Below are 16,323 nucleotides of genomic sequence, written 5' to 3' on the forward strand. Positions count from 1 at the left end.
AATGTATTGATTGAAGGGAGATTTGAGATGGGCCTGTATTTCAGCAGTAGTAGTTTGTCCAAATATTAACAAACGGTGGTTTAATAATTGCTGTTTTTAAGGGCTGGGGGAATACAACTAACGTGTTTATTATATGAGTGTTTATTATCTGAGTCAAATCAGATGCTATGACAGGAAAAACTTTCTAAAAGAAAGCTGTGGGCAGAACATCGAAACAGCAGGAGGAGGAACTTAGGTGGTGAATGATTTCCTCCAAGCTTTTGCAGTTTATTTGTCTGAATTGGGACATTTTGTCCTAATAAGGTCTAGTTGGAGACATTTTTTTGGTACTGAACTTGATATGGCTGTACAGACTGATCCTCTAATCTTTAGGATTTTCTCAGTAAAAAAGTTGGCTAATTCATTGCAGGCCATGGTGGAGTTCAGATGCCACATACACAGGATAGTTTGTTAACCTGTATTAGTAAAAATTCAGAAGGGTTTCACACCATTTAAAAAAGTACATTATATTGTTGTGATTGACAGGTTGTTGTAACGATTTGAGCCACAAGGTGCCAGTATTACTTATAGCTCCTTTAATCCGTAAAGTCTCTCTTTATAGATGTCATGGTGAACCTGGAGTCTAGTCTTTCGGCACCTGCATTCAGCTTTTCAACACTCCCTTTTTTCACTTCTCACTGATGGAGCGCTTCTCCATGGATATTTTTTTTTTTCTTCTCAGAGATAATATTCACTTTAATTGGAGCAATGAAATCAATGATGTCTGAAATTTTAGAAAGAAATGTATCTACTAGCTTTTCTAGTGAGTTACAGGGCAAAGTGGAAGTAGGACAACAAATGTGGTCAAAGGTTTCAGTAACACTGTCCTCAAAGATGTGTTATCTTATGACATCTCTTTGGCTGACTGAGTCATTGGAAATTATGCTTTCTGTGGTCAAACCAAATCTTTTTGGGGGCTGTATGTACATTTTGAGCCTGTATGAGTAATTTTCTACATTAGAGGACATCCACAGTACATTTGACCCTTGCTAAATTTACTTGTAGGTCAATTCATCCTATATTCAGCTGTATTATTTATCTTATCGTATTACTTATCTTATCTTATCTTATCTTATCTTATCTATTATTTACAGTTAAAGTGATCTCTCAGTCCTGCATGGGGCCTATTTAAAATTTTTGTTCCCGAGGGGAATCGACAAAGAGGCAGTGATGCATCGTTCCACTGAGACATTTTATTTACATTTTTTTTGGTACATGAAGATAGAAAACTTTATGTAGACAGAAACAGAGATTTAAATACAAACCCAAAAAAAAAATTCGGTAAAAAACAAAACTGAATTTTTTTTTAAACACTTCATTAAATCATAAAGTATTATTTTGCATTGTTAACTTGGGCTTTGTGATACTAAATTAACTGTATCATTAAATTGGTTAATATTTAGACTATTGTCTCATATTTAAAATGAAAATGTCCCATTCAAGGTAAACATTTAGTCTTGACTCTGACTTTCAATTGAAGTTGACTTACTAAGTTAAACAGTGCAGTAAAAAAATATCGTCAAATGTAAATGTTTCAGATCCACATACAAAAATTAGAAGACGGTGATAAATTTAGTTTTCAAATTATTTCCTTTATTAAGGAAGCGAGCTATCCAAACCAACCTGGTCTTATCTGTAAAAAAACTAACAATCTGTCCCTTATTAAAAAAAAAAATACCTGTGATAAACTGTCAAATTTAAATTTCACCAGGGGCCAAGAGTTTTTCAAAACCACTTTTAACTGAAAAAATGTTAAAGCACAAAGGCCAATCTCACATTTCCAAGACTTTTGAGCAAACTATTCTGTGGAACAAAAAGCCAAATGTAGAAATTTTGGAAGGCGTGGTTTCTGTTACATCAAGCATAAAATTAACACATTTTATAAAAAAAGAGTACCACACCCACATGTAAACATGGTGGTAGTTGTGTGATGACTGGGGGCGGCTCTGCTGCTTCAGGCCCTGGAAGCCCTGCTTTAACTGATGGAACCATGAATTTTGCTCTCTCGGAAAATCCTGAAGGAGATCATCCGGCCATCGGTTCCTGGTGTTAAGCTTGAATGTACTTTGGTTATGTCCCAGGATAATGATCCAAAGCACACCAACAAACCCATGAGGGTTTTTGAAGAGTTCTAGTCAAATTCTTCTTCCTCTGAAACTCTCCAATGATTCTGTAAATGAGGTGGTGTCATTATTCCTCCACAGCAGTTATGGTCATCACAAATGCCCGATGACAGCTTCTGTTGCCAAAATTGGCACAATTAGACATTAGATTTAGAGGTGAATTACTTTTAAACATTGTTTGAGGTTGGTTAGGTAACCGTTGTCCCTAATAAATGAAAGGTTTTCTCAAAGACTGCATTGTATTTTTATTCAGGTCATCTTCATCCGATAAAATTTATTTGACAATCTGAAACTGGTGTGACAAAAGCAAAAAACAAATGTAACAGTTAGGGTGAAATTCCCTTTTCACAACAGCAAAGGATAATGCATTATAATCTGCACAGTCAGACTGCTGTCCTTAGTCTTTAATGCACAACACTTTAATGATTCTGCAGATGTCTGAAAAATGGAGGCGAGCGGTCCATCTACTGTTGCAAGTAGCTAAAAACTGAACCTTGTCCTGTTGTACTGTATGTCATTTCCTCTAATGAGGAAAGGCTTGGCTTCTACAGGTGGCAGTGCTGTTGTCAAAGCACCGGATTAGGTTTTTGGCACAAGAAAAAAACAGGACAGAGCTTCACCGAGGGAACTAGTAAGGATAAGAAGCTCTATGCTATAAGAAAACACATGGTTAGGCATGAAAATGTTAATTAAATACTAATACTATATTTACAGTCTCACAATTTTGCGATTAAAATGGTGAGTATTTAAATTTGAAGGAATTGTGTCATGTAATTTCTGTGTAACAGCAACAAACTAAATGACAACAAATAAACTGCAGAATGTAAAGGTTTTAGGCACTTTACATTCATACGTAAATATGTATACTTTATAATTTTGCATTTTCAGCTCCAACGTCGTGATATGGAGCAACCTCAAATAAAGAGAGAGAAAAAGCAAACAAAAAGGTTCATAATGGCTTTACTCTAAAGATCATTAGGAGAAAGACACTTAGGATTTCTGTTTATTTATTTTTTTTTGTTTATCTTTTATTTACTTCACTTTAAATTATACCAATAAATTAAAAACCTTCCAAAAATGCATTTTATGTATCCCTGTTTGAGTTTGAGTGCCTACAATGTTTGCAGAGCACAGTATATTCAGGGCTTTTTAATTTTCGCCAGCATTACAGATGAGGAATGCAATGTCAGGATGTTGCAGTCAAGATGTGCAAGATTAGACTCTGCAATGTTGTTGCAAGAAAGGCTTCTATTAATTTCGTGTTCTTAAACAATTTTGTTCATATTTCTGTAAATTCTCAACTTAAATTGCTAGTTAAACTATTGTACAATGCTCAAGTAATTATAGGGTTTACGTAAAATGAGTGAATGTACAATGAGGCAAAGCGCTGAGAAGTGAACAATTTGCCGTAGATGTTCAGAAGCTGTTCTGACTCGGTAACAACATGGGAAGTGGAACGTGTGAAATGAGTCAGAGAAATGCTCAAGGAACCTGCATTTTGCACAATATCTATCTTCCTGTTGCTGGATAGACTGCCAGAACGTTGCAAACAGTAGCTTAATGGCAACTTTTACTCTAGTAGTTTTGAAAAATTTGCTAATTTTTCACACATTTTAGTTGCTACTTTGCAAGCCAAATGGGTGCTAAATACGCCAAAAGCAGGGTTGAGTTTTTCTTAGAGCGTGTTTGAAGTCAGGGTTATAGATCATGGGTCAGTCATGTCCAAGAAGTCCTTCTCGGGTGGTGGCCCACCCCGATACCAGCTACAGCTCGTGTCTGATCGTCGGATGCAGGCATACTGCCGAGCCTGCTCCCCGTTCAGACTGTTATCCAGCAGCCAGTCTGTCCACAGGCACTCGTTCTCTCCTGTAGACGCACATGGCACCGTGTAGCATGTGTTGATCTGATGAGAGAGGGGACATTATTTAGATATTTGGGCTGACTGAACTTGTCTTCCTGGTGTGTTATGTAAATGGGAGATCATTTCAGGCAGTAGAGAAGAAACAGCTGGATATTCAATATCTCTATAGCAAAACCAGTTGCTTTGCACCCTTTTATGTAGCAAAGATTATGTAGACACCAAGACTATTTTGCATTGCTTATGGCAAACTGTAAAACAGATTTCTTATGGTTAGATAGATAGATAGATAGATAGATAGATAGATAGATAGATAGATAGATAGATAGATAGATAGATAGATAGATAGATAGATAGATAGATAGATAGATAGATATCAGAATCACACTTACTTTAATGATCCCAGGGGAAATAATTTTTGTCATATATATATATATATATATATATATATATATATATATATATATATATATATATATATATATATTAGATCTAGGTCACAAATTCAATAGGTTGCATCGGATTTTAATCAGATATATAAAACTAAAGGGGCATCACACAACACTTTCCAGAAGTCTGTTTAAAAGATATGCTGAAATCCATTTATCATTTTCTTTCCTTGTCATCAGCATGAGCATGCATAAAATGCTAATAAAATACATTGAAGTTTGTGGTTAATGTGGCAATATGTGCAAAAGATCAGGAGATATGCAGACTTTTAGAAGCCAGTTCAAATAAAAAGCACGGGTGGAGTAAACTCACTCTGCATTCACAGCCCATCTGGTATCTGTAGTTGAGGTTCTTTTTTTGTGACAGCGATAAGTTGTCCCATGTCTCCACTAGGTCACACTGGCCAATAGAAATCCGTCCGTCGCTCCACATGCTTCCTGATTAGATACATTCCATGACCAGCGATTAATCCGACAGTCTGCTGGAGCTCATAACAGTGTTATCGCAGTAAACAAAAACGCTAATTGCAGTCTTTATATGTCAAAGCTTTTACACATCCATTTGAGTAATTAGGCCGCCATGGTTTTGTTATGGATGTAATCAAAGACGCTTTGTTGCTTCCCTGTTAAGAAAGTAAAAGAAAATCACGAAGCTGCTGTATCCTCAGTTTATTTATTTATTTTTTTTATTTTTAGTTTGGTTAAATTAATATAAACGGCAGGTAACAGAAATGTATTCCAATTATTATCATAGGCTGTTTTTCTTTTTTTTCAAATTACCTAGGTTATAATTGATTCACCAGGCAATCATCCAGTGATCAAATTGGTGACCAATTTAGTCATTGTTTTGAGCATAGTAAAAATCTGATAATATTTCTAGACAAAACATTTCATGGCGGCACCAAGTATCCATGGCAACAATTATTATGAGGCTTTTTAACACCTCTCTACAGAAATCTCAATAGGTGGGAGCGGGGGAGTCGGGGGCTGTAATTACTCAATTGTAATAAAGCTTACTGCGTGATATGTTCCTTTAATTTGAATAAACAGATCTGGTCTAAAATAAAACTGTAAAACTGTAATGGCCATTTAAAACCTGATCAGTGTGTCTTTGACTATAATATTTTGCAACTTTTCCCCAACTTCCTGTTTCCGTTAGAATAGACAAACACTGATGTGCCTGTGCCAGATTATTTCATTGCAGGTGTGATAATAAAAGAGTAGTTGCAGACTATACCTGAGAGCAGATACCCTGCTTTATTGTTGGAGTCCAGCTTGACTCCACAGAGTGAGGAGAAGACGGGAGTGTACACATACTGGATGTCCTTGGCTCTGTCAAAACCTTTGAACATCTGGACACACAGAATAGAAGAGAAGGTTTTCTAATTCTTCGTGTAAATGTGAGAAGAAATAAGAATATGAAATGATTAAACATGATAAAACTCACAATTATGGCAATAATAATAATAATAACCCGGGAGGTCAAGATTTGTGCAGCTTCATATAAAACAATTTGCACCTATTATAGTCTCTGGACGTTTTTTTGTTGGTCTTTTGAATACACTACCACTACAATTAGATTATTTTTATTTAGTTTTTCTTCATTCATCGTTCATTCACTGGTGTTAAAAACCTTTCAGAATTTCTTGTTTTATTGTTTGCTGTATATAATGATGTTTGTCACGTAAAGTTTTTCTAAATTACATATACGGGGTAGGATAATGACTTTGCACATATATTTAAGGGGTTTAAAATTCAGTACGCTATTGTGAATATTTAAAATATTGATTATATTTATAGTAGTTGTAAGGACTGAAGGCATTTATGATGAGAAAATAGAGAGAAAATAGAGAGCAATTTAATTACAAATCAATCTTACTCCCAAATGTTGACACTACCAGGTTCGGATAATATCAACCACCACAGAAAATTCAAATATGATTGCTAAAACTTTGGTTCAAGGACTTAAAATGTATGAATTTATGTCATGTTGTATGAAGAGGACTGTAGATAGTAGGGCTTTTAATTTACAAAATTGGGAAAAACTGTATTTTCATACTGTATATACTCTCTATAGGAGTCTTTAGGAGAGCTTCTTCTTGTGTGAGAAAAGCTGAAAGTATCCCCTGAGAATAGGGAAGAGAATGGAAAATGTTAAATCGAGTGGCTTTTGAATTTTTATCACCCAAAATGTTTGGATCATCAAACATTTTGTCACTGCAGACTGGAAAATACCTACCAGTGACATAAAGTGTGAAAAACTTATGCTATTGCAGTCACTTTTCAAACCCAGCTAAATGAAGGATGCAAGAAGATGGAAAATTAAATAAATGATGCTGCACCATTAGAAATGTATGAGGTCTGAGCTACTATTGTTCGTGGCATCACTCGTGTTTTATTTACTTTTCCAGACATACAATCCCAGACTCCTGCTGACATTTACATACACAGCAGCCGTATTCACGGTAAAGGCACGTGGGTCCCCACCATCAGCAGCTGATGGTGACGTCCACAGAGCTAACCTTGATCATTTTGATTTCATACTGGATCATCTTCATGTAAGGTGAGGAGCTGTTGCTAGGCGACACGATCTTCTCTCCGGAGATCTTTGCCCTTATCACTGTTAGGAAGACGGAAGACAAAAAATGCAAACAGGAAGAAGGTTTCAGATGAATTAGGCAGGAAAATAAATGTGAACATCAGGATAGGTGTGATTTACATGAAAACTGTCCTTGATTGGTCCTTTTTTTATTCACACGGATGGATTGATGGATACATAAGCAGATCTGTGTCCCTCCCATACCTCCTTTGCTCTCATTTTGTGTGTCACTCTTCTTCCTCCCCACACTGACAGTGTCGCAGCCTCTCAGTAGTGATACAGGATGTGTCACTCTTGTCCTCTGGGAGGAAATTCAAAACCCTCATGGAATAACAAGTAGCTCCGTGGTCGCTCTGTCCTCCTCGCTAACTCCACACACGCTAATACTGTATGCACGCATTTCATTATTCAGTATACAATTTTCAGAGCGAAACCTTAATATCTATTGCTGCAGATCAACTGTTCTCACCCGACAAATTATAGCCATTGGTATCCCTCTCCAGTTCAAACTAAAACCTCATGAGTTTGTGGTAAACTCCTCCCAGCACCAGCCATCTTCCAATCATCTTTTATTGACAAGATCAAGGCTCAGCAGTGCAATAACCTATTTTTTGCTGGACAGGGAGCTACTTTAAATCCATACTGGACATGTTACTATTAGTATATTGCTCTCTATCTGCAGTTTGTAACACAAATAACATCTTTCTGCATTTAAATAAAACTGCTTCTGACTTATTCTGTTGAGAATAAACTCATAACTTTAGTCTTTCTGCAACTATCTAATCTTCTCTTGATTTTATTTATTTCTTTTTTCATTTTTTTGCACTAGTCTTTCAGGCCATCTCTAGATTAACATGCAGTTCATCTGTGTATAATAGCTTCCGCTTGGTTACCAAAACCTGATCACTGTAGGCAAAATATATATGTAAAAAAAAAAAAAACTGGTGCAAGGACAAGTTGGAGAAGAGGAAAGTATTTTAAAATGAATATATTTGACACACACACAAAAAAATGTATGCAACAACCTTAATTGACTGTAGTTGAATATATTTAAGTGAGTTTGCAATTCCCTGGAAAAAAAGTACAAATCTTGTTTAGTAAAATAAAAAAAAAAAGTGTGCTGCTGCCCGGTCTCGAACTGGTAAAAGGGAGAGAAGAGCCAGAAATGGGTCGAGTAACGCCATGAAAGCATTAGGGAGTGGGAGAGGCAGAGTGAACCTCACACACACGGCTTAGCAAACCACCCACTTGGTTTTCCTTTTGGGTCATCACATAACTACGCCACGGTTTTTTTGTGCCGCTAAGAGGAGGAGGAGCTCAGGCTGTTCTGTGAAATTAGCTCAGGCCGAGCTCAGTCTTCGTGTTTGTTTGCTGAACACCACGGCGGATAGAAAGGCGGACAAACGCCTAAGGGTTTAATCTGAGTGCCCAGTCACATACAGCTGCTTCAGACATGTTGCCTTTGCAGCAAATGTCAAATATCTAGTCTGTTTTGCCTAGCTTTGATGTACGCACAGCTTTAAAAACATCAACCTGAGATATGTTGTGGTGACATTTAGCCGAGCAATACAGTCTTAGACGCATTTTACGAAGCTGTTGTACGAACAAGAAATATATTTTTGGAAAGACAGACAAGTTTTTGTCTTTTATTGGACAGAGATCTAATAGTCTCCAATACCTCACATTACAAACGCTAACCAGGAACTACCAACAAGCATTTTATACACAATATTTTATTTTAGAACAACATGGCATAGTAGGACTGACAAATTTTCCATGGGTCTATGTTTTAAAAATACTTTCAGCAGAGCCCAACATATTATACCTCATAAATGGTTTCTTGCTTATTTTTTTTCCATAATTTTTTTCTTTTTCACATGTCTCACAAAGCAAGATAGAAACAGAAATGCCCCCTGGCATCATATAAACAAAACTAGCTTGTTTTTTGTTTTATATAAACCAGCACATGTTCAAAATATCTGTATATATAATGACACAGTTCAGGTTAAAAAATCAGAATATAGCTTTTACAGAACTGAAAATTCAAACTTGACTCAAAAGAATTTGGTTTCGAAAAGTAAAACAATAATAAAGCATGAAAAGCAGATAGTCTGGAGTTGTTGATTTCATTCTTGGAGTTTAGTGAACATTTTGAAAAAGATCTTCCCTGAAGACTACATACAGTGGTATAGCCTTTTAGTTGTTGTTGTATTTTTAAACAATGTCACCTTGTCTTTGGTTAAGACTGAAACAGGTTGGTACTGTTCTGACTTTGAAAAGCCACAAGGTAAAGTTTTGGGATTACAGTTTAGACATTTTTTTTTTACTTGTGTGAATAAAGTGCACCCTTTTACCAGAAGTGACACTGTCATTTCTACTGTTTGAGTTGAGCCTCGTTAGAAAAAAATTATTATTGCCTATGTTGGTGCCATCATGTAACAGGTAACTCTGCCCAACTTGAGCTACGTCGACATAATTAGTTAAAAGCGTTAAACAATTAATTCAACTTGCAGACTGCAATAGGTAACTGTAATAAAAACACTCATTACCTTGTTTCTTATTGTCAAATATTACAGGTGTGTTTCCTGTTACAGTTCAGTTAGAATTTGTAGAGTTTTTCCTGTTTGCTAAATATTAAAAGAAAGAAAGAGAAAAGCAGTGGAACATTTTCATCACTTTCATAAATCAGACGTATGCTTCCTTCTACTTACAATAACTGCCTTTTAAGATTTAAATTACATTTTATGTTTCATTCTTCAAGCTTCTCCCAGTAGTTTGCAGGGAATTTAGGCCCATTCCTGCTGATAGAACAGCTTGGTTTTGGGTTTTTTTTAGGCTGCCTGGATCAGATACACCTTTACAGCTCTACCTGCAAGTTTTTTATGAGACTAAGATCATAGCTTTGTGATGACCACTCCAAAAAAATAACTCTACTGTTTAAGCTATTACTTGTTTGTGGCTTCTGAGTGAATCTGAGTGGTTTTTCAACATCATGAATACACCCTCATTCAGCTGTCACCATGCATCTTCACTAAGTCGTTTGCTTTTGCTCCTGTTTTGATATGCGGATTCCCACCAAAAAAACTTTCATCTCTTTGACTCAGAACTCATTCTCTTTCCTGATAAGTGGGATGGCTGGACATTCTTATGTTGTTTGTACTGGCATACAGCCGGCATGTAATTGTTTAAACAGATGAACGAGGCACTTTTAGGCATCTGGAGATGGCACCACAAGATCAACCAGACATGGATAAACACTATTTTCTATCTGTCCTGATATGATCTTTCATGACGTCAAACAGGAACCAGAGTGTTCGACTTGTTTCCTTGAAATACATCCACAGGCGTGCCTCCATCTGAGCCTTAAAAAGCCACGATGTCATCATCTCTAAACATGCTCACTCTTTATTTTCATATTCAGAAATAATGTAATAACATTGTAGTAATAACAGAAATAATGTTGGCAGTTATAATTAACCTAAAGGGCAAAATCTCTCTCTGATTCAATGTCAGACAGTGAGCGATACAAATATTATGTTTTTTGTTTTTTACAGAGTATGTAAATGTCCGGTTACAGTTGTAAGACACCTGACTTAAACTATTACATGTGATCTGTATAATGCAACTAGATGTAGCCTTTTTCTCGTTTTCTCTTCATACTATAACAACCTAATTTGGTTTTCTTTTTTGTTTTTATATTCATAATATAGAAAGATTACATATTCTTAATTAAATTTTTCTAGATAAACACCAAAAGCATCCAAATTAGTTATCTCCAGCTAAAATTATTTTCCTCAACGAGGTTTTCAGAAAGTATTTCCGTCAACAACAGCATCTTCCACCTGCCTGAGTTTGGATACCCACTATGGTTGCTGCAGCTGTGCTGTCCACTTAGAAAAACAGACAACATCTGCAAAGTTTGAGAACCTGTTCATCTGCTTACAGAGCTACATCACCAAAGAGAAATATTGCAAACTTGTACCATGAGAACTGATGTAGTAAGTAACTTCCCCCTCCCAGATGAATCGGTACCCTTGTCATGCTCACAAAGCTGGACTGTCAGCGGGCTTTCACACTGATATTGTTAGTATGCAGACCATCGGACGGAGCCTATAGACATGGAAATGAGGAGGGGAGTGAGAGGGTAAGAAAGAGAGCGATGGAGTAGGCTGTGTTGGCATGGACTGGCCTCAGTCCAGCAAACACACACAAACACATAATGTCAAACAGACAAACACTGACCAGGGAAACATCCAGGGTTTGTGCACACATTGGGATATTACTCAGATGTACAGCTTTATTCACCAAGCTCGTCGCCTCTGACAGCACTGTCAGGTCAACTTAAGGGCACCACCAGCCTGTGCTTCGAAAACAACAAGCACGGCGTGACCACAGACACCAGGGAATGAGACGTTTCAGTCCAAATGCTCGAGGGATATTAGGACTTGGTTATTCATGATTCCAGAAAGTTGTTTTCCTACCTGAAAAGGGACTAACTGTTTATTCAGCGAGGGATTCATACGTTTAAAACCAAAACAAACCCAAGCTTAAACTGGCACCAAAACAAAGGATCCCGAGGTCAGTCTGACCCTTTGCTTTTGGGATTTTTTTTGTCGGTTGCGTTCTGACGGAACATGTTTTTCGTTGATAACTCTTCCAGGAGTTCATGTAAGATTTTAAATTTATATTAAGGGCAAACATTGTTCTTATCGTGCTTTTTTAGATCAATTTAAATGCTTTTCCTTTACAGAGTAGTCTTTGAAAATTCCCTTTAGGTTTGCCCTCAGTATTAAAGAAACACTTTCTTTAAATCAGATGACAGGTTTCTTGTTTGCCAAGCTGTCCGCTACTCGCAGGTAACAGTTTAGATGCCTTTCATACTTAAATGATTTACAGGTCAATATTAAGCGGCTTGAACAAAAGACAACAACAAAAAAGATTGGCATGTTAAAGGAGGACTAATCTGGAAAAAGAAAAAAATGTTACAGGACTAACCTGAAAAAAAAAATCAAGAGTTTGCATAGAGTATTATTAGCCCAGCAAGTAAAAAGGGTGTAAATCCCTGTGGAAATTTACACACACTAACAACAGTTATTAATGGGCAAAGATGCAAGCAAATGCTGAAACTGAATTTATACTTATTTATTTTTTAAGTTTAGCTATGGCAAACTCTTGCTGCTGCTTCAAGGGATTGTTGATTGTCTAGTTGCTACAATGAGGCAGCCATTCTGGCCAATACTTTTGGTGGTTAGTGTGCTCTGTCTTTCTTGTGTCACTGAGGATGAAAAGATCTTCAGGCACTGACATATCTTCACTCTTGCATAAGTTTGTTGAAAAGCTGTTCTGAATTCCGAAGTACAGCAAACAAATACCTTAAGTTGGAAAGTAGGAAAGTTGGAGGTCTCCAAATAGCTCTAAGTCAAATACCCAATTGTACATGAATCATATATATATATATATATATATATATATATATATATATATATATATATATATATATATATATATATATATATATATATATATAACACAAAGTGAAAGTAGATGTGCAAATTATTTATTAGTTATTAGCTATTCTGACATTATTTAATTAATCCAGTGGGACACATAGTGCTATACAACTTCTATTTATCAATACGTACATTGAAGCAGCTGTCTCACAGTGTATATTGGGATCGAGTGTGTGGATCACAGCGTTCTACTGTATGTTAGTCTTACTGTGCTGTCATATGTTATATTATTATTTTAAATATTTAAGGATCAGCTACATTAGGAGATGCAAGTCCAATTCGACTTGGGTACCTTTAAATAGTCAGATAGTTATTAACAAGACAGATCAGGAAGTAGATCAAGGCATTGATTTCACGATTAGTTTCAGCCTCTTGAGATGCCATGGTTAGTGAAACTTTCGTCAGTACAGACAGAGCATTTGCATAGTGCAGTATGACATTAAGCAGTATTTTCACAGCTGCAGTTTCATCAGTTTTCTAGCAGTAATGCTCATGTGCAGTATACATAAAGTGTGGAACCTGCAACCTCCAACAGCTGGAATTCGTTTTATATTAACAACAGATTTGCAAAAGCCTAATCTACAATGAGAGCAGGCTCAACTCAGGGACGACGTCATTTACATATCCAAATTCACACAACTCAAACAGCATAAGTTGTGCAGTGTAGGAAGATTAAAAAAGACCTTTAGCAATAAACATGAAGTTCACAATTAAAATTTATAAAGAAACTGTCTTGATTTAAGAGAGAAGGAATCTACATGGACAAATAAAGTAGAAAATCTAGGCTGAATAATGGCAATTAAAACAATGTAGTTACAAAAGTCAAAAGCAAAATAGCCGTACATAAGTAACTATATTCTACATAAGTAGTCTATATTTTTAAAACTGTATTAACTTATTTATTTTTTACTCATCTTATTCACTTTCTACTTATTTAGTCTTTGTGCCACATTGCGTCTAATATTAGATGGGGTTTCTTGCCTTAACCTATAATTATGGCTACAGTTAAACTGCCATAGTAGGATAGCCATTACCAGACTGTTGGTTTTAAGGGATTTCTAGCATGTTTCATTGCTTGCTTCAAACATTAGTTAGGTTTTGATGAATTACACATATTTCAAAAGTATTTAAAAATTAAATTTATCTAATTGCTTTAAAGTTTTTGTCACACTAAATGGACACTTAATCATAAAACTTGATCTGAAACTCCTGTACTAAAGACCTGGCTGTCTGTCGAGCGGCATTCTGAATCAGTTCTGCTTCTTTGGATTCTTCTTTATCAGTGGCAAGCCTGCCTGACAACTTCATCCTTTTCAATTTAGAGTAAATGCACTTTGCGGACCTTCATCTCAACCATAAATGGCAAAACTGATGTGCAACATGCTATCACACGCAGAAATATTATCCCAAATGCTCCGTCACATATCACTTACCCAGATTTTTATTTACTTAGCAGACCTTTTCATTGCTTTAAATTTTATGAGCACTTTTGAAAAAGCTTGCCCTCTAAACCTGATGGGGATCAAAGAGAAATTAGAACTCGAGACTGAGAAAGATTGTTCTTTCTTTTATCTTTCCTTTTATCTGCTTGTTTTCTCCCCCCTGTTGGAGTTTAACCTTTGACAGAAGCACATACTCAAGCCTTCCACACTCTTGAGCCAAGTACTCAAATTCAAAGCAGAGTGTTGGTTTTGGCTTAAGCTTAGAGTAGGAAAAAATAGTGGGGGTGAAACTGGACTGAGAGACAGATAGAAAGTCGGCCTCGTTTATTCTAATGGTTCAGTTTTAGGGTTGTTTTTACGAGATTCAGAGAAATAAAATGCAAAAATGTCACACTGGACACCACATCGTTCTTTTACTTAACCCTTCGGTTATTTTCACATACTCTTTAAAAGGTCCCTGTCAGCAAGGTTATATTTTATTTAGCAGAAGGTAAAATATGACAGACACTGTTTAGGCTTATTACTTAACACAAGACTTGGTGTAATCTATAGATTTGGCCTTTGCTCCCTCTTCAAATCAATTAGAAAAAAAAGTTAAAGACAAAAAAAGATCCATCCCTCAGTTAAAAAATACAATGTCTTTCTGCTTTCTGCTGTTAATTTAATCTCTAAGGTTTTATGTTTTCAAATATAAAGTTTTTTATTCTTTAGTCAACTAGTCAATAACTCACCAATCTCAGCGCTGCAGAATAGTTGCTGTGGGTGTGATGGGTGGCAGCTGCATCCCTCCACAACTTCCTCCAAGCCCGCACCAAGCAAAAGAAGCACCGCCAGCCCCAGAAACGCACTCCTTTCCTGGGACACGGCCATGATGGCTCTGGCTACCTCTCACTCTTCCTCCACTTGATGAATGCTCTGCAGCCTCTTCTTGCCCCGTTGAGTTCCCTGGGAAGCAGGTCAGGCCAACAGTCGGGAGAGTGGATGCGTGGCGGATAAGACAGGGGGGTCGAAGAGATAAGAGGAGCTCTGGAGAGCTGGGAGGCAGGAGTGGATAGAAATGTTTTCATAAGTTTAAAGTGCACCTCTGAATTCAAGCCTCAGCAAATAACTCGAGTTGAAGGCTACTGCTGCTCTCTTTTCTCTTCCTTCGCGCTCCCCCTCTCTGCAGACAACACACAGAGAAGCTCACAATAGCCCAATCCCCTCACACTCTGGCCTTGAATGTTGAGAGGGTCGCACACAGGGAACCTCTTATGCGCCCAACAATTTAGGCACAGCCTCCTGAAATGCAGGAAAAAATGCTGGCATCCTTTAGCTTCTTCTTTTGCCCTCTTTTGAAGCTCGTCATCTCCTCCAGACAGTCTTACAGGGGCATACTTGTTAAAATTTCGTCTAAATTAAATTATGAACAAACAGCATTTCTTAACCTTTAAAATCCCAAGTGTTGCTTTCAGGTATATAAAGATAACTGTTTTCTACAGAAGATTATTTGGGAAAATCTTTTTTTTATTAAGACCAGTTTTTACTTGTTGCATCTACCGTATTTTTTGGACTATAAGGCAAACTTATGGTCTGAAAAATACGGTAATAACTATTGTCATTCTCTGAAAATACATTTTGTCTGTACTGATAATAAATATTTAGAACATATGTTATATGAATATATTTTTCTGAATTATGTTATGTGTATTCAGTATGACCTATTCGCCATCTTATAAAAAACACAGAAAAGGTGTATATTTCTAATTGCAGTGCATTTACCAAGAGGAAAATAAGTATTGAAAATGTCAGATTTTTCTGAGTAAATGGTTTCTAATGGGCTTAATGACATGAAATATTCCAAGTAATCCACCTATTCTAAAAACATTAAAGAAATTAATTAATGACTTATGTTTAATAAAGTGGAATAGTGTGGAAAATAATAAGAACATTTTACTGAAATGCATCAAACACCTAGTAGAGAAGCCTTTGTTGGTAATGATAACGTCAAGGTGTCAGCAGTAGAGGAACTAGTCATATGAGTTTATTCTTTATTCAATCATGTGAAGTTTCCCAATATAATGCTAAAAAAACAGCCTCAGACCATGTTGTTCCCACCTCCAGACTTCCCTGCTGCCATGGTGTTCTTGGATTGACGTGTAGGGTCATTCCTACTCCAAGAAAGGTGTTTGCAATGGCCTCCAGAGAATTCAATTCATCTGAGAAGATCATATTCTTCAAGTGTTTCATTGGGTTATTCAAATGTGCTGTAGTAAACCTCAAATGAGCTTCAGCAGCTTTTTCTTCAACAGTGGAGCTGTGTG

The 16,323-nt window shown here is 36.5% G+C and overlaps 2 protein-coding genes across 2 annotated transcripts in view; one reads left to right on the forward strand and one right to left on the reverse strand.

Moving 5' to 3' along the window:
* The window catches only part of syn2b (synapsin IIb), a 104,137-nt gene that overhangs the window by 68,981 nt on the left and 18,833 nt on the right, over positions 1 to 16,323 (forward strand). The window lies entirely within an intron of this gene.
* LOC105939283 (metalloproteinase inhibitor 4) lies at positions 1,213 to 15,257 on the reverse strand. The gene is made up of 5 exons (XM_012881377.3): positions 14,752 to 15,257; positions 6,992 to 7,089; positions 5,707 to 5,821; positions 4,783 to 4,907; positions 1,213 to 4,065 (listed from the first exon to the last, which is right to left on the reverse strand). Exons 1-5 carry the CDS (start codon positions 14,888 to 14,890, stop codon positions 3,868 to 3,870), a joined length of 675 nt encoding a protein of 224 aa, XP_012736831.1. The 5' UTR covers positions 14,891 to 15,257; the 3' UTR covers positions 1,213 to 3,867.

The sequence above is a fragment of the Fundulus heteroclitus genome, chromosome 20, assembly GCF_011125445.2.
Source record: "Fundulus heteroclitus isolate FHET01 chromosome 20, MU-UCD_Fhet_4.1, whole genome shotgun sequence".
Lineage (NCBI taxonomy): Eukaryota > Metazoa > Chordata > Actinopteri > Cyprinodontiformes > Fundulidae > Fundulus > Fundulus heteroclitus.

Coding starts and splice junctions, on each gene's coding strand:
- LOC105939283 (XM_012881377.3), bottom strand. CDS start 14,890: ATGGCCGTGTCCCAGGAAAGGAGTGCGTTTCTGGGGCTGGCGGTGCTT. Junction 7,090..14,751: donor ATTCTGCAGCGCTGAGATTG/GTGAGTTATTGA, acceptor TCTTCCTAACAG/TGATAAGGGCAAAGATCTCC. Junction 4,908..5,706: donor AGCAGGGTATCTGCTCTCAG/GTATAGTCTGCA, acceptor GTATCTAATCAG/GAAGCATGTGGAGCGACGGA.